Here is a 25,108-nt window from a genome sequence, read left to right as displayed (position 1 = left end):
ACAAGAAATAGCAGTAGGCCTCAGCAATGAAAATAGCCCAGGTCACAAACTTGAGATGGGATCTACATCAAATTGGCCTCCCACATAGTCATAGTCATACAGTGTGGAAACAACTCCGGCCAACATGTCCCATCTACACTGGTCCCACCTACCTGTTTGGCCCATATCCCTCTAAACCTGTCCTGTCCATGTACCTGTCTAAATGTTTCTTAACCATTGCGATTATATCTGCCTCAACTACCTCCTCCGCCAGCTCATTCCATACACCCACCTTCGTGTGAAAAATTTACCCCTCGAGTTCCTATTAAATCTTTCCCCCCCTCACCTTAAATCTGTACTTCCGGTTCTCAGTTCCCCTATGGCCAAGAGAAGGGTCTACCCGATCTATTCCTCTCATAATTTTGTATATTATAACTCACTATAGTTATTTTTCCCATATGGTTTTCAGAAATAAATGTGTTTTTAATAGCTATGAATTAATTTTGTTACTGGAAGCCAAAAATGCTACAGTCGACAATTTAAATTGTTTAATGGAGTATAGTTGCACAAATGATTGATTGGAAATTTCCAAAGTATCTCTTAAATGCCCTCCTACAGTGAAACTGGCAGCCTAACTATGGTATCTTAATTTAATTCAGAGTTTAGAGATACAGCGTGGAAACAGGCCTTTCGGCCCATCGAGTCCACGCCGTCCATCGATCACCCATCCACACTTGTTCAATGTTATCCCACTTTCATCCATTCCCTACACACCCGAAGCAATTTAGAGAGGCCAATCTACCTGCAAACCCCCATGTATTTGGGATGTGGGAGGAAACTTGAACACTGAGTGGTTGGATAAACTGTCGACACCAGAATTAAGAAAAAAAACAGTTTCTGTGCAGCTGCTTAAATTATCTGTTTTCTCATACAATCTTGTTAATTGTTTATCTGAAATGTCATTTATGGTATCAAGTGTTACTTTGCTATCATGTTTATTGTCTCACTGCATGCTTGCTCCTCTATACTGTTTCCCCATTGTGGTTGAGTTATACCTTTACGCATGTGGCTGGAAGAATAGGTGAGCACTTTAATGCCTCATTCATAAGGACTAATCTCATTAGACGTGAATAGCTGCGCAAGGTACTTAACATGTACCTGCCTAAAACTTATTGCAAAGTGTGCTTTAATGTTATTGATGTTGCAAAGCAATTTAGCGAAAATCTGGGTTGATACGGATTTTGTGCAGTAGTCCAAATTGTATGACTGTTGAATCAGTGGCCGACTTCACATCTCTTGCATATGATCCATTTGCTCCAATCCCTACATATCCATGTGCCTATCTAAATGCCTCTGAAACACCGCAGATGGACATAAATGCTGGAGTAACTCAGCGGGTAGGCCGCATCTCTGGAGAACAAGGATAGGTGGCGTTTCAGGTCTGACCCTTTTTAAGACTGCCGGACTTCCCAGAATGTCATCCATCCTTTATCTCCAGAAATGTTGCCTGACCCGCTGAGTTACTCCAGCACTTTGTGCCTATCTTGGGTATATACCAGCATCAGCGGTTCCTTTCTACACACTCTTAAACAGCCGCATTGTTTCTGAGGATGCCAAGTACCCATTTATATCGCATGAAATAATGATCCATTGATATCCATTGAAAGTGCTTTAGCTACAGATCTACCAATAGGTCAATTTTTCATTTGTCACGTATGTAGTGTTTAAATGATAGGAACATTTTTGTTCCTCGTGATGTCATTAACTATCAACCTAATGGCATCATACTCGGGTGAAGCTAAATCGTTTAGTTTCTGTTACTAAAAAAACAGTCAGTATATAGTGGGAGACAAATGCATTGCAATTTTGTGTCAGTGTTTGTTATCACTGAATAACAATACTCTTTCCTATATATAGGATGATGCGCTTTACAACTTGAACCTTGCTTTTGAGATTGCAGAAAAAGAACTGGATATTCCTAAAATGCTGGATCCCGAAGGTAATGAGTTTTCTTGAGTTGCAATTCTGACTTTCCTATTGTGACCATTAATCAGAGTTCACATATCAACCCTTTGGTGTAGAAATTGGGAAGCTGAGAAATTGGTTAGCAGTGAGTAGAGGAGATATCAAGCCTGACCTCTGGATTCTTCAACAGATATTTAAGCCACAATATCAGTCAACCTAAAGTGCTACTTGATTCAAGCTTAAAAACTTGCCAGTGAGTTGAGTAATCCATTAGGTCTACAGCGTTTGCAATCCACCATGGCGCCACATATGTTCCACTTTCACCCATGTCTTTTCCTTCCTTCCTAAACACCGCTATCCCATTTAACTTTAAAAACCTCTGGTGGCGCTGCTGGTTGAGCTGCTACCTCACAGCGGCAGAGACCCGAGTCTGGTCACTTATCTACCTGCGCATAACCCATGTTCCTACATTCCCTGCATATCCATATGCCTATCCAAAAGTCTTTTAAACGCCACTAATGTGCCTGCTTCAACCACCACCCCCGGCAGCACGTACCAGGCATTCACCATCCTCTGTTTTAAAAAGCTTACCCCACACATCCCGTTTAAACTTTCCCCTTTTCAACTTCAAGCTATGCCATCTAGTATTTGATTTTTCCATCCTGGGGAAAAAGGTTATGGCTGTCTACCCTATCTATGCCTCTCATAATTTTAGATACTTCTATCAGGTCTCCTTGTTACCTCCGGCATTCCAGAAAAAACAATACAAGTCTGTCTCAACTCTGCCTGCAGCTAATACCCCCTAATCCTGGTGTCATTCTGGTAAAGTTGAGGAGTATCGGTGTATTCCTTTTCTCAAGAGATGCTGTCTAACCTGTTCCTTTTCTCCAGAGATGCTGCCTGACCTGCTGAACTACTCCATATTTTTGTGTCTATCATTCTGGTAAACCTCGTCTACACCCTTTCCAAAGCCTCCACACCCTTCCTGTAGATGGGGCCACCAGGACTGCACACAATTCTTTCAGGGAATGGTAACACAATGACCTGCTGTCTTTTATTTGTAAACCAGCATAGTGTCGTACTCTTCAACATCCTCCTCTTCAGTGGGAAAATGCAGGTCAGACAGCACAGTGAGGATTCGCACTGATGTGAATCTTATGGGCCTGTCCCACTTAGGCGATTTTTTAGGCGACTGCCGAAAAAGTTTCAACATGTTGAAAAGTTTTTGGCGACAGTGGTGACAATTTGGGTTGTCGTAGGTGCTCTCCTAGGTTGTCGCCAGGTTAACGTAGGTTGGCTCCGGTGACGTAGGTTGTCGCCGGTGCTGACTTTGGTGAATTCCATTGTCCTAGTCGCTGGCAGTCGCCTAAAAAATTGCCTAAGTGGGACAGGCCCGTTAGAGTGACAGTGTGGAAACAGGCAGTTCGGCCCAACTTGCCCACACACGTCCAACATGTCCCATCTACACTTGTCCCACCTGTCAGCGTTTGGTCTAAATCCCTCTAAACCTATCCTTGTATCTGTCCAAATGTTTCGTAAACGTTGCGTTAGTATCTGACTCAACTACCTGCTCCAGCAGTTCGTTCCATCCACTCACCACCCTTTGTGTAAATAAGTTACCCCTCGAGTAACTTTACCCAGAGTTGGGGAAACTCCCACTATTGTTCAGTGGGTACTTTAACCAATGATGGTACCTAATTTATCTGAGACCTTGTCCAAAATATCAATCTAACTTGACATTTAGTAAAGTTATAATTTTCTTTCTGTACAGATTTTGTAAATACAGCAAGACTTGACGAAAGAGCTGTTATGACTTATGTTTCCTGTTACTACCATGCGTTTGCGGGTGCAAGGAAGGTGAGGCCAAAAGCTGTGGAACGTCCAGACATTTAACCTTCAACTTTCAGATTTCTAGCTTTCACATCTCCCATTGTTTTCTCAGCTGGATTTGGGTTTTTTTCTTCCCTTTTTTTGTTCCTCCCAATAATTTTAGATTCCAGTTTCTGGTATGTTCTTTCTTGCCATTTAATCTGCACTTTTATTTTAGTTTTCAGCCTACTTCAGCTGTTAATTTCTTCACCTGCAAGTAATTCTCCAATTCTCTGTGACCATTAGAGGCCTCTTAATTCACATCAAGAGTAATGGAAGGATTAGAACCCCAATGGAAGGATTAGAACCCTTGCCCTAATGCATATTGCTGGTGTAACTCGGCATGTCAAACAGTGTCTTTGGAGGACCTGGATAGATGGTGATTTTGATCAGTAGAAACAAGGAAATGCAGATGCTGGCTTACAAAAAAGACACAAACTGCTGAAGTCAGGCAGCTTCTCTGGAGAACATGGGTAGTGATGTTTTGTGTCAGGACCCTACTTCAAGCCAGAAGAAGGATCCCAACCCGGAACATCACCTATCCGTGTTCTCCAAAGTTGTTGCCTGACCCACTGAGTTATTCCAGCACTCTTAAGTTTTGTTTAGGATGGAGAGCCTTCCTCTAGTCCTCCAGAGATGAAGGACCTGAAGATGTAGAGTCTGAAGAAGATCACAACCCAAAACATCTCTCGTCGTTTTTCTCCAGAGATGCTGTCTGACCCGCTGAGTTAATCCAGGGCCTTGTGTCTATCTTCGGTATGTACCAGCATCTGCAGTTCCTTCCTACACCTGACTTATTGTTACTCCAGCACTTTGTGCTCTACACAATGTTCCAGCATCTGCAGTCCCTTGTCTCTACTGAAAGGATTATCTAGTTAATGAGATCATGTCCATGCACACCCGTTAGCTCATGAACGTCTCACTGCATTGGTTCTATGGATATTTCAGAATGAAAGACAGCCATTGTACAAGAGAGATTTTCTTTTAAGAGGTCTCCAAATTTTATTCGTGTTGTCATTAATTAAAAAAATGGGAGCATTAAGATGTGTGGGTAAGTAAATGCCATTTATTAAACTTAGAAAATGGAGCAAGCTATGGCCCTGATGTATTTTATTTACAAAAGGACTACCGAGTTGCACCTTGATTATTCCATCCTTGTTCTCCTGTTATTCCTTCCCTTATCTGTCACTTTATTATTTATCATCTTCATCAGATATTGTGAACACACCTAAACCTGATCCGAGGGCTCTTATGACATATGTTTCCTGTTTCTATCATGCTTTTGCTGGAGCAGAACAGGTATTTGCAGTGTTGCCTTTGATTTGATTTTCTTCTGAAGCGTAGTGTATTTTTGTTATTTGTGCATGTTGTGCCCTGCATTGATTCTCCAGCCCCGATTAATTATTCACGCTCACTCATCATCACTAACATGACAGATAGTGCAGCCACACTTACATTTGAAGTTATCAGTACAACATTTATTGCATTGCCACAATGCATGGAAACCAAATTGATTTGAGGGAAATACAAAGTGCTGGAGGAACTCAGCAGGTCAGACAGCACCTATGGAGGGAATGGACAGGTGACTATTCGGGTCGGGTCGTTCTTCAGCTTGATTGTAGTGGGGGTGGGGGGGTGGGGAGGAGGGAACAAAGCCAGGTAAGTGATAGGTGGATGCAGATGATGGGGGTTTGATTGGCAGATGGGTGGAGTAAGTGACAAAGGCCAGAGATGAAAAGGAGATAAGGATATGACAAAAGGAGAGAAGAGGAGGAGTGAAATGTAAAACCAGCATCTGCAGTTTCCACGTGTCTCCATTAGACATAAGGAATTTGTCTTGTTTCAAGAGAAAGATTGCTTTATGACTTTAGAGATACAGAACAGAAACAGGCCTATCGGCCCACCGAGTCCCCGCCAATCGAATATCACCCCGTACACCAACCTACATACACTGGGACAATTTCACAACTTATTGAAGCCAATAAATTTACAAACCTGTGTGTCTTTGTAGTGTGGGTGTTAACCGGAGCACCCTGAGAAAACCCACACCAACGTACATGCTCCATACAGAGAGTACCCAGGATCAAACCAGGGTCTCTGGTGCTGTAAAGCAGCAACTCTACCAATGCGCCACTGTGCCGCACAATCGTGTCTCGACCCTTTGTGCCAGATTTTCCAATTGCATCTTGGTTGATCTAGACTTTATACAGCGCAATCTCATAACGGTGCAGTTGGTTTTCTGCCTTCATAATTGTAGTTCATGCTTCAAGTTGCTTTCACCCAAGTAATGTTACAGGATTTCAAGGAAATAAATGAGTCCGTCTCCTGTGACGTTGAACTTGAAGAGCCCAGAATTACTGCAGTTTCTGCACAAAGCTGAGAGAATGTTGGGATGACTTCTCCTTTCTCTCTGATTGTTGCTTTACACAGAAACCTACAGAATCATTGAATCACAGAAATATTCAGCAGGGAAATGGGCCTTTTTAGCTCACATTGTCCATGTTGAATGTGATACCCATCTTTACAAATCTCCTTTGCCTTATACTTAGAATTGCCAATCTTTTCCGCTTTGATTAAGTCTTGTTTGCTTTTAAACTATTTCTCCTTGTGTTTTAACAGCATGCCTCACATACTGTAGCTTTGGAAACTTTGGAATAAAGCAATTTTTGAATGATCAATAAATGTTGGGAGTTTGTTTCATGCTTGAACGTTAGTTGAAAATTTCATGTTTCCAAGTGTGAACAGTTGCTGCCTGCAAACATCTTAGATAAACCTAACATTTTGTAACTTTTCTGAGCTGAACTCTTCCGTTTCCTGTATGAAGTAGTTGTTTCTGCACCTGTTTTGGTCTAAAATATGGTTTATCTTTCATCGCAGGCTGAGATGGCAGCCAACAGGATATGTAAGATACTGGGCGTTAATCAGGAGAATGAAAATTCAATGGCAGATTATGAAAAGCTATCCAGTGAGGTAAACTCAATTATTCCAATTAAATTTTAAGCTTCAAAAGGACACCGAGTGTTGGAGTAACTCAGTGGGTCAGGCAGCATCACTGGAGAACATAGTTGGTGATGTTTTGGGTTGGAATCCATTTTGAGACAAAGGAGGGTCTCGACCTGAAACATCAACTGTCCATGTTCTCCAGAAATGCTGCCTGACCTGCTAAGTTAGTCCAGCAAGTCAACATACCATAATTTAATTCGGTGATCACAGTGAAATAATAAACTCAGTCCTTTGTTCCCGATATGATCAGATGCCTCGGTTACAACAGGTTTCGTCTGCTATAACATGACTTGGTTAAGAAGAGGTCTATAATAATGAGGATAGACTGTGTTAATACCAGAGGCTGATGCCTCAAGACATCAGGTTAGAAATTTGACTTGGAATCACTAGTCATAAGCAGGAGATGTAATATACACCAGTCATTAGAAACTGCACCAAATAATTTATTTCAATAACCAAGATTAGGAGGGGATCGCAATGGTATAATGCCCTTATTACATGAATGACCAAAGGTATCATCCCAGTATAACATGAATGACCAATGGTATCATGCCATACTGTATAACATTATGTAGGTGTCGGGGGTTATGGGGAGAAGGCAGGAGAATGGGGTTGAGAAGGAAAGATAGATCAGTCATGATTGAATGGGGGAGTGGACTTGAGAGGCCGAATGGCCTAATTCTGCAGCCATCATTGATGAACATGCATGACCCAAGCATTAACACTATCCTACACACACACTAGGGACAATTTACAATTTTACCAAGTCAATTAAACCTAAACGTCTTTGGAGTGTGGGAGGAAACCAGAGCTCCTGGAGAAAACCCACACAGGTCACAGGGAGAACGTACAAACTCCGTACAGACAGCACCCACAGTCAGGATAGATCCAGAGTCTCTGGCGCTGTAAGGCAGCAATTCTACCGCTGTGCCTCTGTGCCGCTAGAGTCGTTATAGTGAATGAGTGTGTTGATGGAGCAGATTGAAATTTGAAAGCATGCTGCACCAGAATTTTGATGGGGCTATGTCTTTTACACAGAGTTAATCAAGGAGCGTTAAGAACCAGATTACTGCATGTAGTAAGTTCATAGGTTGATTGTGCTTTTTTCCTTCTCTGATCACATTATAACATTTTATAACAAAGGCTACTACAGAAGTATTCATCAGATGCCAAGTGTAAACTTTAAATGACTGACTGACAAATCCTTATGACCCTTCGGCCCATCGAGCCTGCACTATCCAAGAACCAATTTATACTGAACCAACAGTAATCTCATTTTCTTCTACTCCCATTACAATCAATTCCAATTCAAATTGTTACAAATGGTCTTGTGTCTAAAGCTATGTCAGACGAGAGCAAGAATTGTTCCTGTAATTTTGATTATAGAGATATACAACATGGGAAACAGGCCCTTCAACCCAACTTGTTCATGCTGACCAGGATGTCCCACCTGCCTGCATTTGGCCCATATCCCTCTAAACCTTTCCTATGTACCTGTCCAAATGTATGTTAAATGTTTTTATAGTGCATGTCTCAACTACCTCCGCTGACTGCTCACTCTGTACATCCACCACCCTCAGAGGGGGAAAATGTTGCCCTTCGGGATCCTGTTAAATCTTTCCCCTCTCACTTACAACCTCTGGTTCTTGATTTCACTGTGCAATGCACACATGACAATAATGAACCATTCATTGGGTGCCGAAATGTTGAAACAAAGAACTGCAGATTCTGGTTTATACCAAAGATAGTCACAAACTGCTGGAGTAACTCAACAAAGGCAGCATCTCTGGAGGAAAAGGATGGCTGATGTTTCAGGTCTTGACCCTCAGTCTGAAGACTGGGCATGTATTTGCTGGAGTTTAGAAGGATGAGGGGAAGACCTCATTGAATAGTGAACAGCCTGGATAGAGTGAATGTGCAGAGGATGTTTCCACTAGTGAAAGAGTCTAGGAACAGAGGCCACAGTCTCAGAATAAAAGGACGTACCTTTAGGAAGGAGATGAGGAGGAATTTCTTTAGTCGGGTAATGATGAATCTGTGGAATTCAAGTAAATGAATATTTTTATGGCTGGGATTAATAGATTCTTGATCAGTACGGGTGTCGGGGGTTATGGGGAGAAGGCAGGTGAATGGGGTTGAGAGGGAAAGATAGATCAGCCATGATTGAATGGAGGAGTAGACATGATTGGCGAATGGCCTAATTCTGCCCCTGTAACTAATGAGTTACTCCAGCACTTTGCCTCTATCTTGATTTTCCCTGACCCTGGGTAAAAGTGAGCTGAATTCCTGTGCCCTGCAGCTCCTGGAGTGGATTCAGAGGACCATCCCTTGGCTGGAGAATCGGACCTCGGAGAAGACCATGCAGGCCATGCAGCAGAAGTTGGAGGACTTCCGAGACTATCGGCGCCTGCACAAACCGCCCAAGATCCAAGAGAAATGCCAGCTGGAAATCAACTTCAACACATTGCAGACCAAGCTGAGGATCAGCAACAGACCAGCCTACATGCCATCTGAGGGCAAGATGGTCTCAGTAAGCCATTTAAAAAAGTCTTGGATAGTAGATTAGATATTGAATGGCTTCCCGGCTGTACATAATCTCTAGTTTGCATGATTTTTCATTAAAGTTGATAACAGCATAGTCACAGGTTCATTGTTTGGTGAAACTTTTCGTAGCCAAAGCCATTTACTTTGCATGGAGGCAGAATCGTGGTCTTGCTAATCCTAGCCTTGCTCCATCACTGCTGATTGTTGCACAGTTCAGTTTAATTTATTATTGTCACGTGCACCAAGGTACAGAGAAAAGCGTTTTTGTTGCATACTATCCAGTCAGCGCAAAGAATATACATGATTACAATCAAGCCATCCACAGTGTACAGATACAGGATAAAGGGAATAACGTTTAGTGCATGGTAAAGTCAGATAAATGATGGTCCAAGGGTCTCCAATGAGGTAGATGGTAGGTCCGGACCACTCTCTAGTTGTTGATAGGATGGTTCAATTGCCTAATAACAGGAAAAAACTGTCCTTGAATCTGGAGGAGTGGGTTTTCACACTTCTGTACCTCTTGCCTGATGGGAGAGGGGAGAAGAGGGAGTGACCATCCAGTCTATGCCAAGCACTTTTAGAAAGATCTCATCAATCCCACAACCATGTCCTTTCCTTGTTGAAGCACCAGATGAAATTATTGAGGGTGCACAGCATTCCATCTACCTACAGTAACAGCCACTTGTTTGATAGAACCTTTCTCAGAGTTAAAATTATAAATGGAAAATATGAGTGTTAACATCTGATGAAATAAATGGAAGGTTGGAATAAAAGGGGATGAAGGTATGTTACATTATTTTGCTTTGCAGTACCAAGCAGAGTGTAGCTGCCTTCCGATGTTGAGAAATTGATCTTTTTATTTGGGTTTGTGGGAAGTTCAAATCCTGGATTTCTTCTCGTTTTGCTGTGATCAATTCAGAGTTGTCTAAGCACATCCTTAGGGATGGGATTTATTTGTGATCACAGGTGGATATTCAAGAAATGCACTGGAACATTGAACATATAGCAATGCAATCGTGCAATAGACTCTTCGGCCCACAATGTTTGTGCCGAACATGATGCCAAGTTAAATAAATCTTCTCTGCCTGCATGTGATCCATATTCTGCATATGCACATGCCTATCTAAAAGTCTTTTAAATAATACCACTAGTGAATATGTCTCCCCCACCAACCCTGGTAGCGTCCTCCTAGCACCCATCATCCTCAAAGTAAATAACATGCCATGCACATGTCCTTTAAACTTTCCCCTCTCGCCTTATTGGAGTCCAATATTAGAACATTTCAGATCGAGAGTAGCAAACAGGAAGCTTTATAAGGTATTTAGCAACTGGATTCCTCTGATGCATACTGAGAGCCTGCTTATAGCAGCCAACCAATCTCTCTGTGTGTACCATATAACATATAATAAATGAATAAATAAAAACCACAACTTGCCCTGCTCATCTCCTCTAACTTTTGCCCCTCTCACGTTAAAGGTATATCCTCTATTATTTGACTTTTCCACCTCTCGGGTTAAAGTTATATTCTCCAGTAGTTCACAGTTCTATTCTGGGAGAAAAAGGATTATGACTGTCGACCCTATCTATACCCTGTTCAAAGATGGAAAAGACAATTCACCTCCCCCTCTTCTATCCAGGACATTGCAAGTGCTTGGCAGCGCCTTGAACAGGTAGAGAAGGGTTATGAGGAATGGCTTCTGAGTGAGATAAGACGACTGGAACGCCTGGAACATCTGGCTGAGAAGTTCAGACAGAAAGCCACGACTCAGGAAATATGGTCACATGGTAAGGAAACACCTGATAAATTTGCGTGACCAAATACTGTCTGAATGTCTATATGTGCTTGTGTATAACAAGACGGCACAGTGTCGCAGCAGGTAGAGCGTCTGCCTCACAGTGGCAGAGACCCAGGTTCATATGTTCTGGATGCAGAATTAGGCCATTCGGCCCATCACGTCTACTCTGCCATTCAATCATGGCAGATTTATCTTTCCCTCTCAACCCAATTCTTCTGCCTTCTCCCCATAACCCCAGATACCCAAACGAACCTTGATCCTGGCCTCGGGTGCTGTGTGGGTGGAGTTTGCACTTTCTCCCTTTGACCGCATGGGTTTCCTCCAGGTGCTGCGATATCCTCCCACATCCCAAAGACATGCGGGTTAGTAGGTTAGTTGGCTTCTGTAAAGTGCCCCTAGCATGTGGGGAATGGATGTGAAAGTGGGATACAGTGGAAATAGTGTGAACAGGTAATCAATGGTCAATGTGGACTCAGTGGGCCGAAGGGCCTGTTGGCATGCTATATCACTAAATTAAACTAAGCAATAACAATATATCATTGATGCTGAGGTCCTAAGGACACAAAATGTAATTGATTGAAAGACACGGCATTAGTTCACTCCCTACACACGAGGATGCTGCGAGGCAACAGCACTACCAGCTGCATCACTCTATCGCCCGAACCCTATTTTCCCTAAATATAATCTTGATTTATTGGATTGCATTTTTGTTGTTCATTGTAGTGTAATATTGTTATTATTGCTACGTTTATTTTTATACAACTACTAATTGTATTGTCGTTATTTTGTGTGATTTTGGTTAGTCAGTCTCTTCTCATTATAAAGAGATACAAAATGCTGGAGTAAGTCAGTGGGTCAGGCAGCATCTCTGGAGAAAATGGATAGGTGATATCCTGACCTGAAACATCACCTATACATATTTCCAGGTATACTGCCTTGACCCGCTGAATTATTTAGCATTTTGTGTCCACATTTGGTGTATAAATGTGTCCACAACAGCATCTGCAGTTCCTTTTTATTATGGGTCGACCCATTTTAATTTTGGTTCTGGATATTGTTTTAGACTTTATAGAAACAGGCTCTTCAGTCCAATCAGACCATGATCATCCCGTACAATTGCACTATCCTACACAATCGGGACAATTTACAATTTTGCAGAAGCCAATTATCCTACAAATCGCATCTTTGGAGTGTGGGAAAAACTGGAGCATCTGGAGAAAACTCATGCAGACACAGGGGGATCATACAAATTCCGTTATAGCACCCATAGTCAGGATCGAACCCGAGTCTCTGGCGCTGTAAGGCAGCAACTCTACTGCTGCACCACTGTGCCCAGGGGGCGGAAATCGCTATCAAAACATGGGGAGGGGGCAGGCACGAGCCGTCAGGGTGGGCAAGGTAGGTACTGCCTACACTGACTAAAATTATAACATGGTAATTACTAAATATAAATAGTAAAGGCATGGGAGAATTATGCCTATCTAAGAGATCGATCTCTTAGGTAGGCATAATTCTCCGTGCCTTTCACCCGCAGCGCTTGTAACCCTTGAAGGTCTATGCAGCCCACGTGCCGTTAGCGCTGCCTGAAGCCGTCAATTTCAAGCGGGGCTGAAGGCAGCAGAAAATCTGCCTTTGCAGCACTTGGCGAGTTTCTTGACGGGGTTTTCAAATAATCCTACATACTCGGGACAATTTACAATTATTACCAAAGTCAATTATCCTACAAACCTGCATGTCGTTGGTGTGTGGGAGTAAATTGGAGCACCCGGTGAAAACCTGCACGGTCGTAGGGAGAACGCACAAACTCCCTACAGACAGCACCCGTAGTCAGGATCAAACTCGGGTCTCTGGCATGGTAAGGCAGCTACTCTATCGCTGCGCCACTGTGCTGCCCACAGTGTTGGGCAAGTTGGACCAAAGGGCCTGTTTCCACGCTGTATGACTATGACTCTCTTTGACTCTATGACTCATTGTCAACAGACCATATTCAGGCAATGAATCCCTGAGATAATAGAGTACATTGTTCTCCATTCCCTAACTCGCCCTCTGCTCTGTTAATTCCATTGTCTGTAATCCCCAAGTATATCCTCATACCTTGATTTTCACTTGCAAGTAATTGGGGCACAAAGTTAACGTGGACTCTTGTTTTCCACAGGGAAAGATCAAATCTTGGTGCAAAAAGACTACGAATCTGTCACTTTGACCGAAGTGCGGGCTTTGCTGAGAAAGCACGAGGCATTTGAGAGTGATTTGGCAGCACATCAGGACCGTGTGGAGCAAATTGCTGCCATTGCACAGGAGCTGAAGTAAGTTCCATTTGCAACCTGACAGCTGGTGACATTGCAGTAACAATCGGCCTCAAAATAATCCAACTCTGTTGAATTTTGTTGGACCGCAGAAAATGATTGTAGCTTTTGGGGAGAAAAAGACACACAATGGGCATCACGGTGGCGCAACGTTGGAATTTCTGCCTTGCATTGCTTGCAGCACCAGAGACACGGGTTCAGTCCCGAGCACTCTGTACGGAGTTTGTACCTTCTCCCTGTGACTGCGTGGGTTGTCTCTGAGATCTTCGGTTTCCTCACGCACTCCAAAGATGTACAGGTTTGGAGGTTAATTGGCTTAGTATAAGTGTAAATTGTCCAGAGTAGGAGAGAGTTAAAATGCTGGCGTCGGTGGTCGGTGCGGACTCGGTGGACCGAAGGGCCTGTTTCCATGCTGTATTTCTAAACTAAACTAAACACTGTTGGAGGAACTCAGCAAGTCTTTAGACTTTAGAGATACAGTGCGGAAACAGGCCATTCGGCCTACCAGGTCCGCGCTGAAGAGCGATCACCCCGTACACTAGCACTATCGTACACACTAGAGACAATTGCAATTTTACTGAAGCCATTTAACCTACAAACTTGAACATCTTTGGAGTGCGAGAGGAAATCAGAGCACCCGGAGAAAAGCCACAGGGTCACAGGAAGAATGTACAAACTCCGTACGGACACCACCCATGGTCAGGATTGAACGTGGATCTCTGGTGCTATAAGGCAGCAGCTCGACCGCTGCATCACTATGCCGCCCGGGTCAGACAGCATCTGTAGAGAACATGGACAGGTGGCATTTCAGGTCATTTCGAGCTCCACTTTTCCAGCTTTCTATCTCCCAACCCTTGCTATTAGTCTGAAGAAAGGTCCCAACATGAAACGCTATCCATCCATGTTTTCCAATGATGCTCTGACCTTCTGTTACTCCAGAATTTTGTGTTTAGCTTCGGTATAAACCTCCAGTTCCTGTATAAACATCTGCAGTTACGTCCTACACACTCTTCATGTTTATGTTTATTATTTTGCACTGGTACTGTAAAAAACTTTGTTTTGCTTGCTATCCAATCAGATCAGATAATACTATGCATAAATTCACCTTTAAATTTTTTTTTTTTTAATTTCCCCCACATTTTTAATTAATTTGTCAGATCTGTGTCCATTCCCTAATCCTATCCATATCCCTTTCTGGCTGTCTTATTGCTGCTTCATGCTGCCAATTATTTAACGATTCAATGATACTTCATTGTCCCATGTATCTAGTACAGTGAAATTATTTATTTTGCAGACAATCTGGTAAAATCATACTATAGATGAGCACAATCATAGATTAATACAAAAGTGCAATGACTGTAGTGTAAGAACAGTTGTAATTATCTGCAGTAGTTTGCATTTGTACATTGACAGCCACTTGCTTTTTTTACACATTTCTAATCTTTTTATTTTAAAGTGAGTTGGACTATCACAATGCTGCTGGAATAAATGAACGATGCCAGAAGATCTGTGATAAATGGGATAGTTTTGGAACTCTGACTCAGAAACGTCGGGAAGCTTTAGAGGTAAGGTGTATTTGAATGTTAACTAGTTGCATAACAATGTCGTTTAACAAACTTCTCTGAACTTAAAAATACATATTTACGGGTGGGACCAGTATTTGTACATGACGCACATTTTTAGTTTTGTTTTAGATTGAGAGATACAGCGCTGAAACAGGCCCTTCGGTCCACCAAGTCTGTGCTGACCACCCCATGCCCATCACCCTGTACACTAGCACTATCGTATGGAAGGTGTGGACTCGGTCAGCTAAAGGGCATGGTGTTTCCATGCTGTATCTTTCAATCAAGAGAACTAAATTACATTTTATGTGAATCCACGAGATGGCATAAAGCACCAATTAATTGGACACTCTCAAATTGTGTTGCCCATGGTACCTCTTCCCTCTGTCATTGCACCTACCAGAACTGAAATGGCAGCAGGATTTTAACTTTTCTGAAGAGTTCTCAAACAGAGCAACTAGCACTCTAAGTGCAACCACAACAGCCTTTCTAGTTCCATGATTAAGGAACGCTGATTTTCACAATCCTTCCATGCGGGTACAGTGACACACAGTTGCTGCCTTACAGCGCCAGAGACCTGGGTTCGATACTGACCTTGGGTGCTGTTTGAATGGATTTTGTACATTCTTCCTGTGACTGCGGGGTTTTTGCCAGGTGTTCCAGTTTCCTCCCACATTCCAAGGACATATGGGTTTGTAGGTTGACACAAAGCTGGGGTACCTCAGCGGAACAAGGCAGCAAGAAGGAATGGGTGACGTTTCGGGTCAAGACCCTTCTTCAGACGCTTGTAGGTTAATTGGTCTCTGTAAAGTGTCTCTAGTGTCTAGGATAAAACTAATGTACGGGTGATCGAGGGTTGGCACAGTCTCGGTGGGCCGGTGAGTTAGTTTCCACATTGTATCACTAAACTATACAGTGAAGTAAATGTTCCTAATCTATCACATTTACAGAGAACCGAAAAGTTACTGGAAACAATCGATCAGCTCTTCCTAGAGTTTGCCAAAAGGGCTTCTCCCTTTATCAACTGGGTGGAAGGAGCAATGGAAGATCTACAGGACATGTTCATTGTTCACAGCATTGAAGAGATCCAGGTACTGTATGTTTATCTAAAACAGTGGACGACTCTGGTTGCCGGCTTCAATTAAAATTCACTTTGATGAAATTACAGTGTCAGGTGCGTGGAACATCCTGCCATGAAAAGTAAAGCAGATACAATAGTCATTCTAAAGAGTTATCTCGAGAGACATGTGAACATGCAGGTAATGCGGGGATATAGACCATGTGCAGGCAGATTGGCATCATGGTTGGCACAGATATGCGGGCTGAAGGGCCTGTTCCTGTGCTATGATCTTGTGTGCTGATTCATTCAATTTGTACTCTGTATAGTGGCATATGACGCACAATACATTGGGCTTAGCATGCATGTGGCTACAAATAGTTTTTGCATTGGTATTAAACCATTTCATTGTGTTCTGGAATATTGGATTTTTTTTTATTGGCTGAAATGTGCTTGCTGCTGCCATGGGTTCAAGGAGATTATTTACACTCCAACATAAACCAGAGACAGGCATGAGGCTGATGTTGATTAGGAAGGGCGTCAAGGCTTGCTGGGAGAAGGCAGAAGGATGGGGTTGAGAGGGAAAAATAGATTAGCCATGATTGAATGGCAGAGAAGACTTGATGGGCCAAACAGCCAAATTCTGTTCCGATGTCTCATGATTTATGATGTTTGAAAGCTGCAATTGCAATAAATCAGTGCCACAAATATTTGGTCATGATTTTAAAATGATGCTTTGATTTTTCACATTTCTCCCATTGTTTAGAATCTTGTAGCAGCTCACGAACAATTTAAGGCCACCCTTCCTGAAGCAGACAATGAGAGACAAGCCATTCTGGGAATCCTCAATGAAGTGCAGAAAATAATGCACACCTATGGCATCTTGACATGTGTGGCAAATCCTTACACCACCATATCCTGTGAAGAAATTAATGCCAAATGGGCAAGGGTAAGACCAGGAAAAGTGCTCTCTAAATAAAGCCATCTATTTTCAGAACATGCAGTAGGTTTAAGGCAAGAAGAAAAAGATCAAATATAATAATGTATAAAACCATGAGAGGAATAGATCGGGTAGATGCACAGAATCGCTTGCCCAGAGTAGGGGAATCGAGGACCAAAGGATGTAGGTTCAAGGTGAAGGGGAAGACATTTAATAGGAATCTGAGATGTAACATTTTCACACAAAGGGTGGTGTGTCTATGGAACAAGCTGCCAGAAGTAGTTGAGGCTGGGACTATCCCAACGTTTAAGAAACAGTTCGCCAGGTACATGGATAGGACAAGTTTGGAGGGATATGGACCAAGCGGAGGCAGGTGGGACTAGTGTAACTGGGACATGTTGGCTGGTGTGGGCAAGTTGGGCCGAAGGGTCTGTTTCCACGCTGTATCACTCTATGACTCTATATATAGGAACCTGAGGCACCATTTTCACACAGTGGGTGATGGGTATATGAAACGAGCTGCTAGAGGAGGTAGTTGAGGCGCGTACTATAACAACATTTAAATACATTTGGACAGGTACATGGTTCGGAAAGTTTTAGAGGTATTCGGGCCAAATGCGGACAGGTGGGATGTGTAGATGGGTCATTTTGGTGGGCATGGACAAGTTGGGGCAATGGGCCCATTTCGATGCTGTATGATTCTATGACTAAAAATAATTTTTTTTAAAATAACAAAATGCAGGATATGAACAAAATTGTTGAATTCTGAAAAGAGAACCAAAATGATAAAATATTGAAAGCATAGCTTTTTGTTTGCCAGTGCTGATTTCTTTAGCATTGAACCAAGATTTACTTCTCTCATGAGGGTGAAGAATCTGCTCTGTATTTTTATCACCTCTTGGTTTTATTTCAAATGTATGGTTTTGCATTATGAAGGTAGGCTATATTATTTAAAAAATGCATGTAAGAAGCTTTAAGGTGAAAGGGTCACAGTTTAAAGGAGAGGTGTGGGACTCTACCCCAATACAAGTTACTTTCGGCCAATTCTGCATCTGACTGGGTCAGGATTTTCCAGGCACTGAGAGAATTGCTGTGGTCCAGCACTCATTATTTGATTATCAATGTTAATGGGTGGCTGGTAGAGTTGAGGTTAGTTCAGTGACACAGCATGGAAATAGGCCCTTCTGTCCATCGAGGCCATGCTGACCATGGATCATCCGTACACTAGTTCTGTTGTCCCACTTTCACATCCTACACATGAGGGGCATTTAATGGCATCACACATGGTGGCAATGGCATTATATGCAAAATGAATTTCACTATGTAATGTTTAGTTGCATACAGTATGTGGCAATAAATAGCCATTGGATCACACTGTTATCCCACTTTCACATCCACTCCCTACACAGTAGGGTCAGTTTACAGAAGCCAATTAACCTACAAACCTGCACGTCTTTGGGATGTGGGAAGAAACCGGAACACCCGGAAAAAACTCATGCGGTCACGGCGATCGTGCAAACACCGTACAGACAGCACCTGCAGTGAGGATCGAACCTGGGTTTCTGGCGCTGTAAGGCAGCAATTCTATCGCTGCACCACTGAGCTGTTGGCTTACAAGACCAGAGAGCTGGATTTGAACCTAACCTCAGGTGCTGACTGTGTGGAGTTTGCGCGTTCTCCCTGTGACTGTATGGGTTTCCTCAGAGTGCTGTTTTTCTCCTACATCCCAAAGACGTCTGGGTTTGTAGGTTAATTGGCCTCTGTAAACTGACCCTACTGTGTAGGGAGTGGATGTGAAAGTGGGATAACAGTGTGATCCAATGGCTATTTATTGCCACATACTGTATGCAACTAAACATTACATAGTGAAATTCATTTTGCATATAATGCCATTGCCACCATGTGTGATGCCATTTCATCGTTCAAAGTCCGGATTCCCGTGTGTTTGTTCTATCGGAGCGGTTCCCAATCCCCTCCGTCGCCCACGGCCAGCTTGGCCCTCGAACCGCCGTCCCTCTCTCTCTTCTCCACACCAGCATCTTGTGCCGCGGGATGCTTCCAGCAGCCTACCGAGGCATTCTCCCGGTTCACCCCCCCCCCCCTTACCGGCCCCTGGACTCCACGCCCGATGATTCCAGTGACTCCATCCCGGTATTCCACGTCTGACGAGCTTTCGGGTGTTTCCATGTGAATGGATGATCAATGGTCAGCGTGGACTCAGTGGGCCAAACGGCCAGGTTCCATGCAGTATCATTCATTCAGCTCAATCAAATAGCACCACTTTCCATTCATAAAGCCCTTTTAATCTATCAATCAAACCAGCACTCTCTGTATAAACTGTTTGATTTATTTTGGATTTTGATATTGAAATTGTACATGTAATAGGTATTCTGATTTTTCTTCCGTGGTCATCTTTAAAAAGTTTGTATTTGAAAATCCAAACAAATGTGGTTAACAAAACATTAATGCTTAGGTTAAAGAAAATACAAAATGCTGCAGTAACACAGTGGGTCACGCAGCATCTCTTGAGAACATGGGTAGGTGATGTTTCTGGTTGAGACCCTTCTTCAGACTGATGTCTTTCAGCAGAGATGAAAAGACAGAGGGTGCGCGACAAAAGGATAGAAGAGTCTGAAATGTGAAGTTGGGGTGCGACCTGAAACGTCCCCCATCCATGTTCTCCAGAGATGCTGCCTGTCCCGCTGAGTTACTGCTGCATTTCGTGTATTTTTCTTGCTATTAATGGTTGGGTTCATTGGCCCACGTTTTAAATGACAGGTGAAGCAACTGGTTCCTCAGAGAGACTCGGCCCTGCAGGAGGAGGTTGTGCGGCAGCATTCCAACGAGCGTCTCCGTCGCCAGTTTGCCAGCCAGGCTAACGTAGTTGGGCCTTGGATCCAACACAAGATGGAGGTAAGTCACCAACCTGCCTTATGACCCAACCCAGAAAATCAAATAGCATTCTTGGTTTATGTGCCAGGTGGCACAGTGGCACAACTGGTAGAGCTGAAAGGACCAAAGGAACAGGTTCTATCAGATTTTAAGTATAGAGATACAGTGCGGATCCTCCAGATGCCCTGGTTTGCCCCACATCCCAAAGATGTGATTGATGGCTTAATGGCTTCTGGAAATTGCCCTTTAGCATGTAAATGAGCGGTAGAATCTGGGTGAAATTAATGACAATATGGAGAAAATAAAATTGGGTTGGATTAGTGTAGGAATAGTGCGAATTGGTTGTTGTTAGTCACAGTGGACTCAGTGAGCTAAATGGCCTGTTTCCGTTCTGTACATTTAGACTTTAGAGGTACAGTGCAGAAACAGCCCTTCAGCCCACCGAATCCACGCCGACCAGCGATCATCCCAAACGCTAGCTCTATCCTATACACTAGGAATAATTTACAGAAGCAAATTAACCTGCAAGCCTGTACATCTTTGAAATGTGGGAGATAACGGAGCACCCGGAGAAAACCAATGCAGTCACAGGAAGAACATACCAATTCTGTACAATCAGTACCCGTGGTCAGGATTGAATCCAGGTGTATGACACTCTAAGGCAGCAACTCTACTGCTGCTCCACTATGCCGCCCACAACAGTCTGTATAGAGTTTGCATATTCTCCTTGTAACCGCGCGGGTTTCTCCGGGTGCTCTGGTTTCCTGCCACATCCCAAACACGTGTAAGTTTGTAGGTTAATTGGCCTCTGTAAATTGCTGTGTGTGTGAATGTGAAAGTGGGAGAATGTATAATTAGTGTGAACGGGTGATCGATTGTCAGCATGGACTCAGTGGGCCGCAGGGCCTATTTCCATGCTGTATCTTTAAATCAACTCTATTCAGGTCAGCAGTAGCTCAAATTTCCATTCATAAATCGCTTTAAATGTATCCCATTGAAGACTACATATAACCAGAGAATTAGCGGCACAAAAGTTTAATCAAAAGCCTAATCTTGAAAAGGTCAATAAGTAATTGAAGACCAGGGCAGGAACCAGCACTAGGAGGGTTCAGAACGCAGAAATTGGTCTCACACTGTAGAGCATCAGTTCCATAGACAAAATCCAATATCCACAGTCAGGTAGAGGTCAATTGGACAGTACCCCAGCTCAACCTGTCTTTCCGCTGACTTGTTAGCACGCTATAAAAGCTTTTCACGGTACCTCGGTACATGTGACAATAAACTAAACTAAACTTATGGAGGGACCGTTCAGTAGCTTTATAACGGAGAACAGGTAGAATCTGTTCCTGAGTCTGGTGGTGTGCGTTTTTAAGCTTCTATACATTCTGCCGTATGGGAGCAGGGAGAGGGAGAAATGGCCAGGGTGGGTCAATATAATTACTTTTGAAAGTGGAATGTTGTTGTAAATGTATGAATTTAACAACAGGCTATTGGTCAAAGTTCTATTGAGATGAGTGGAGCCCTGGAAGATCAAATGAACCAACTGAAACAGTGTGAGGAAGTCATCATTAACTACAAACCCAATGTGGACAAACTAGAAGGAGAACATCAACTTATTCAAGAGGCTCTCATCTTTGACAACAAGCACACCGGCTACACAATGGAGGTACTGGATGCATGGAGTTAGAGACACACGGCACAGAAGAGAATAATGTTATTGTTAGATCTTCCCACCCATTTAATTGAAAATATAAACAAACGTTTATCTTCTCTTGTTAAGTTATGCGAGGAAGCCAACTTATTTCATGTTATAGCATGAAACAGGCCCTTTGGCCCAACTTGCCCCACCTACACCAGTACCACTTGGCTAATATCCCTCTAAACCTATCCTATCCATGTACTTGTCTAAATCTCTCTTAAATGTTGTGATAGTTAGTACCAACCTCATCTGCCACCTCAGGCTGCTCGTTCCATTTACCCATTACCCTTTGTGTAATAAAGAAATGTTATCCCTCAAGTACCTATTAGATCTTTTACCCGCTCACCTCAAATATTGTGGACAAAATATGCATTAACATGAATTTTTTTTGGACCTGAGGAAGAACGATTTAAGAATAATGTGACACCTTACAGGAGATTTATAAACTCTGTAGAATTACAGAATGTACAACACAGTAAAAAGCCATGCTGCCCATCCAGTCCATTTTAGTATATGATTGCTCTGATCAGACCTCTTCCCATCGCACTTCATCTAACCATAAGTTCAATTTTTCCTCACTGGCTTATCTAGTTTGAGAGGTTGGGTATGCTAGGACATTATTCCTTCCTCTTATAGAGGTGTGTAAAATCATGACAGGAATAGATAGGATAAATGCACAGAATCTATTACCAAGAATGGGGGAATCAAGAACCAGAGGACATAGATTTCAGGTTGGATAGGAAAGTTTTATTAGGAACCTGAAGGGCATCTTTTTCACTGGGAGGGTGGCGGGTATGTGGAACGGGTTGCCAGAGGAGGGAGTTGAGGCAGGTACGTCAGTAGCATTTAAAAGATACTTGGACAGGCACATGATAGGAAAGGTTTAGAAGTATACCTACTTCTGCAAATGTGCAAATGGGACTAGCTTACATGGGGCATCTTGGCAGGCATGGACAAGTTGGGTTGAAGGGCCTGTTTCCATACTGTATGACTGTAAATACATACAGTATCCATTATATTTATATAATTACATTTGGTACCAACTTCCCTGTTCCAGTCATTCTCTTGCTTCGGCTTTTTAGAATTTTTTCACTGCTTTCTACATCAGCAACAACAAAGATGCTGCTGGCCTGCGTATGCAACCACATTTTCAGCAGCCCTTCCTACTGAATCATTGCTCAGTCAGAAAGTGAAATGGTCTAAAGCAGAAAGATTTGACTCTTGCCGTTTGCATCTTGGTATGACGCTGAGCTACATTTTTCAGAGCCACCTTTGTTACTAACTTTGACAGCACATCCGAGTCGGCTGGGAGATGCTCCTCACTACAATCGCCAGGACTATCAATGAAATTGAGACGCAGATTCTAACCAGAGATGCTAAAGGAATCACCCAGCAACAAATGAATGAATTCCGGTCTTCATTCAACCACTTTGACAGGGTACACTGCTCCTTTCATTGTGTGTGGCTTGCTTTTCAGATGAGCATGTAAAAAATATTTATAGCTCTTTGCACTTTATGGTGGCTGTTTTCTCATATCCTCCCCGTCCATAAATAATCACATCTGCAGTCTCAGAATGACCATAGAGATGGGTTTAACATGGCATGCTGCAATTAATGAACAATGAAAGGCCTATGTAGAGTGGATAAAGAGGTTAAGGGGGTTCTTATTGCATCTCATGATAGGTTCTTGATTAGGAAGGCATCAAAGGTTATGGGGAGAAGGCAGGAGAATGGGGTTGAGAGGGAAAGATAGATCAGCCATGATTGAATGGTGGAGTAGACTTGATGGGCTGAATACCTGAATTCGAGTTTAGTTTATTGTCACACACCGAGGTTCAGTGAAAAGCTCCAACATCTTGTGATCTGATGGTAGTAGTGGGAGAGTCTAGGACCAAAGGGCACACCCTCAAAATAAAAGGACATACCTTTAGAATGGAGATGTGGAGAAATATCTTTAGCCAGAGGGTGGTAAATCTGTGGAATTTATTGCGGAAATTGATAGGTTCTTGATCAGTAAGGATGTCATAGGTTACGGGGCGAAGGCAGGGGAATGGGGTTGAGAAGGAAAAATAGATCAGCCATAATTGAATGGCCAGCAGACTTGATGGGCCGAATCACCTAATTCTGCTCCTATGTCTGATGGTCTTTCGATCTTGTGTGCAAAACTAGGAAGGTTTTTGCAAGCTGCAAGTAAAGGAGTTCAGAGCGTGCCTCGTCAGTCTTGGACATGTTGGAAATTATAATTGGGAGAACCACAGTGGAACCACCCAGCTGTTTATTTATTTAAATATGTCCACTTTGAAGATATTCTAAGCTGATTTGACTTCCAAGTTTGCTTGATTTGCATGACACTCAATTTGTACCCAATGGTGACGGCGCAGTGGCAGAGTTGCTGTCTTACAGCCCCAGAGATCCGAGTTTGATCCTGACTCTGGGTATTGTCTGTACGGAGTTTGTACATTCTCCCTGTGACCACGTGGATTTTCTCTGGGTGCTCCAATTTCCTCCCACACTCCAAAGACGTAAAGGCTTGTAGGTTAATTGACTTTGGTAAATTGTAAATTGTCCCTAGTGTGTAGGATAGTGCCTCGCTGGACAGTGCGGACTCGGTGAGCCGAAGGAAAATCAAAAAGGATGCGAAGAAAATTATACCAGATATTACTTCCAAGAGATGCGATGGGATGAATGGCTTCTTCCTTTTGAAACTTGGTGGCCACCTTGTGTCCAATGGGCTGGGTGATATGCTGTGTGGTCTGCTCTACTATTCAGCAGCGCCCCTTGCATTCAAATCGGGTGCCACAGTTTCTTACATGGGCCCACAGCACCTGGAGAAAACCCATGCGGCTAGAGGGAGAACGTGCAAACTCCACACAGATAGCAAGCACCCAAGTATGTTAGTTTAATTGTGTGAAATACAGCACATTTTAACTTGGGTACATCAGAAGTTCACCCAGCACTTGGGGGGTGTGGCAGATAGAATAAGCATCAACTTCATGTGCAACTGCAAGATGTACTATTCATGACATGACATTTTTGGTGAAAGTGACCTTTTAATAAATTGTCGTTCTAATAAACATTAACCAAGTGAGCTGTAGTTCTGATCCTGTGCATTGCATGTTTAGAATTAGCAGTAAACACCATGTTCACATTGCATGCTGCAACCGCGTTGGAAACTAGGATAATTCTCGCACGCTGAGACCAAAGCTATTCAGAGCCTGCCTCATCAGCCTTGGACATGTTGGAAATGATAAACGGGTACTAACTGGACTGTGTTTTATTATCTTTATCTATACAGGTAAAACTTTGATACATTTCCTTTTATTTTGTCCATTTTTCACATTTGCAATGTGTCCTAATTGTCCCTTTTCTTTGGTTTGCCCCCATGTTTTCCTCTTTGTTCCATGTTTGTCCCATGATCGTCTATATCCCGTTTGTTTAATTTATCTTTGTGTTAGTTGCTCTCTTCCACTTTACAACATTGATACAACTTCTGGCC

The 25,108-nt window shown here is 42.9% G+C and overlaps 1 protein-coding gene across 3 annotated transcripts in view; it reads left to right on the top strand.

Moving 5' to 3' along the window:
* actn2 (actinin alpha 2) overlaps positions 1 to 25,108 on the top strand; it is a 64,079-nt gene that overhangs the window by 35,118 nt on the left and 3,853 nt on the right. Inside the window, exons 7-19 of one of the 3 annotated variants that reach the window (XM_033025450.1) lie at positions 1,897 to 1,978; positions 3,716 to 3,801; positions 6,691 to 6,783; positions 9,116 to 9,346; positions 10,998 to 11,145; positions 13,312 to 13,462; positions 14,919 to 15,027; positions 15,975 to 16,115; positions 16,848 to 17,030; positions 19,800 to 19,934; positions 21,400 to 21,579; positions 22,904 to 23,050; positions 24,790 to 24,867. In XM_033025450.1, coding sequence (XP_032881341.1) covers positions 1,897 to 1,978; positions 3,716 to 3,801; positions 6,691 to 6,783; positions 9,116 to 9,346; positions 10,998 to 11,145; positions 13,312 to 13,462; positions 14,919 to 15,027; positions 15,975 to 16,115; positions 16,848 to 17,030; positions 19,800 to 19,934; positions 21,400 to 21,579; positions 22,904 to 23,050; positions 24,790 to 24,867 — 1,764 coding nt within the window. Of the gene's footprint in view, positions 1 to 1,896; positions 1,979 to 3,715; positions 3,802 to 5,026; positions 5,113 to 6,690; positions 6,784 to 9,115; positions 9,347 to 10,997; positions 11,146 to 13,311; positions 13,463 to 14,918; positions 15,028 to 15,974; positions 16,116 to 16,847; positions 17,031 to 19,799; positions 19,935 to 21,399; positions 21,580 to 22,903; positions 23,051 to 24,789; positions 24,868 to 25,108 lie in introns of all 3 variants that reach the window. The other 2 variants (XM_033025449.1, XM_033025448.1) reach the window with 2 other exon arrangements.

The sequence above is a fragment of the Amblyraja radiata genome, chromosome 8 (assembly GCF_010909765.2).
Source record: "Amblyraja radiata isolate CabotCenter1 chromosome 8, sAmbRad1.1.pri, whole genome shotgun sequence".
NCBI classification, from domain to species: domain Eukaryota; kingdom Metazoa; phylum Chordata; class Chondrichthyes; order Rajiformes; family Rajidae; genus Amblyraja; species Amblyraja radiata.
The sequence above is the reverse complement of the archived record's forward strand: the minus strand, read 5'-3'. Positions and strand labels throughout refer to the sequence as shown.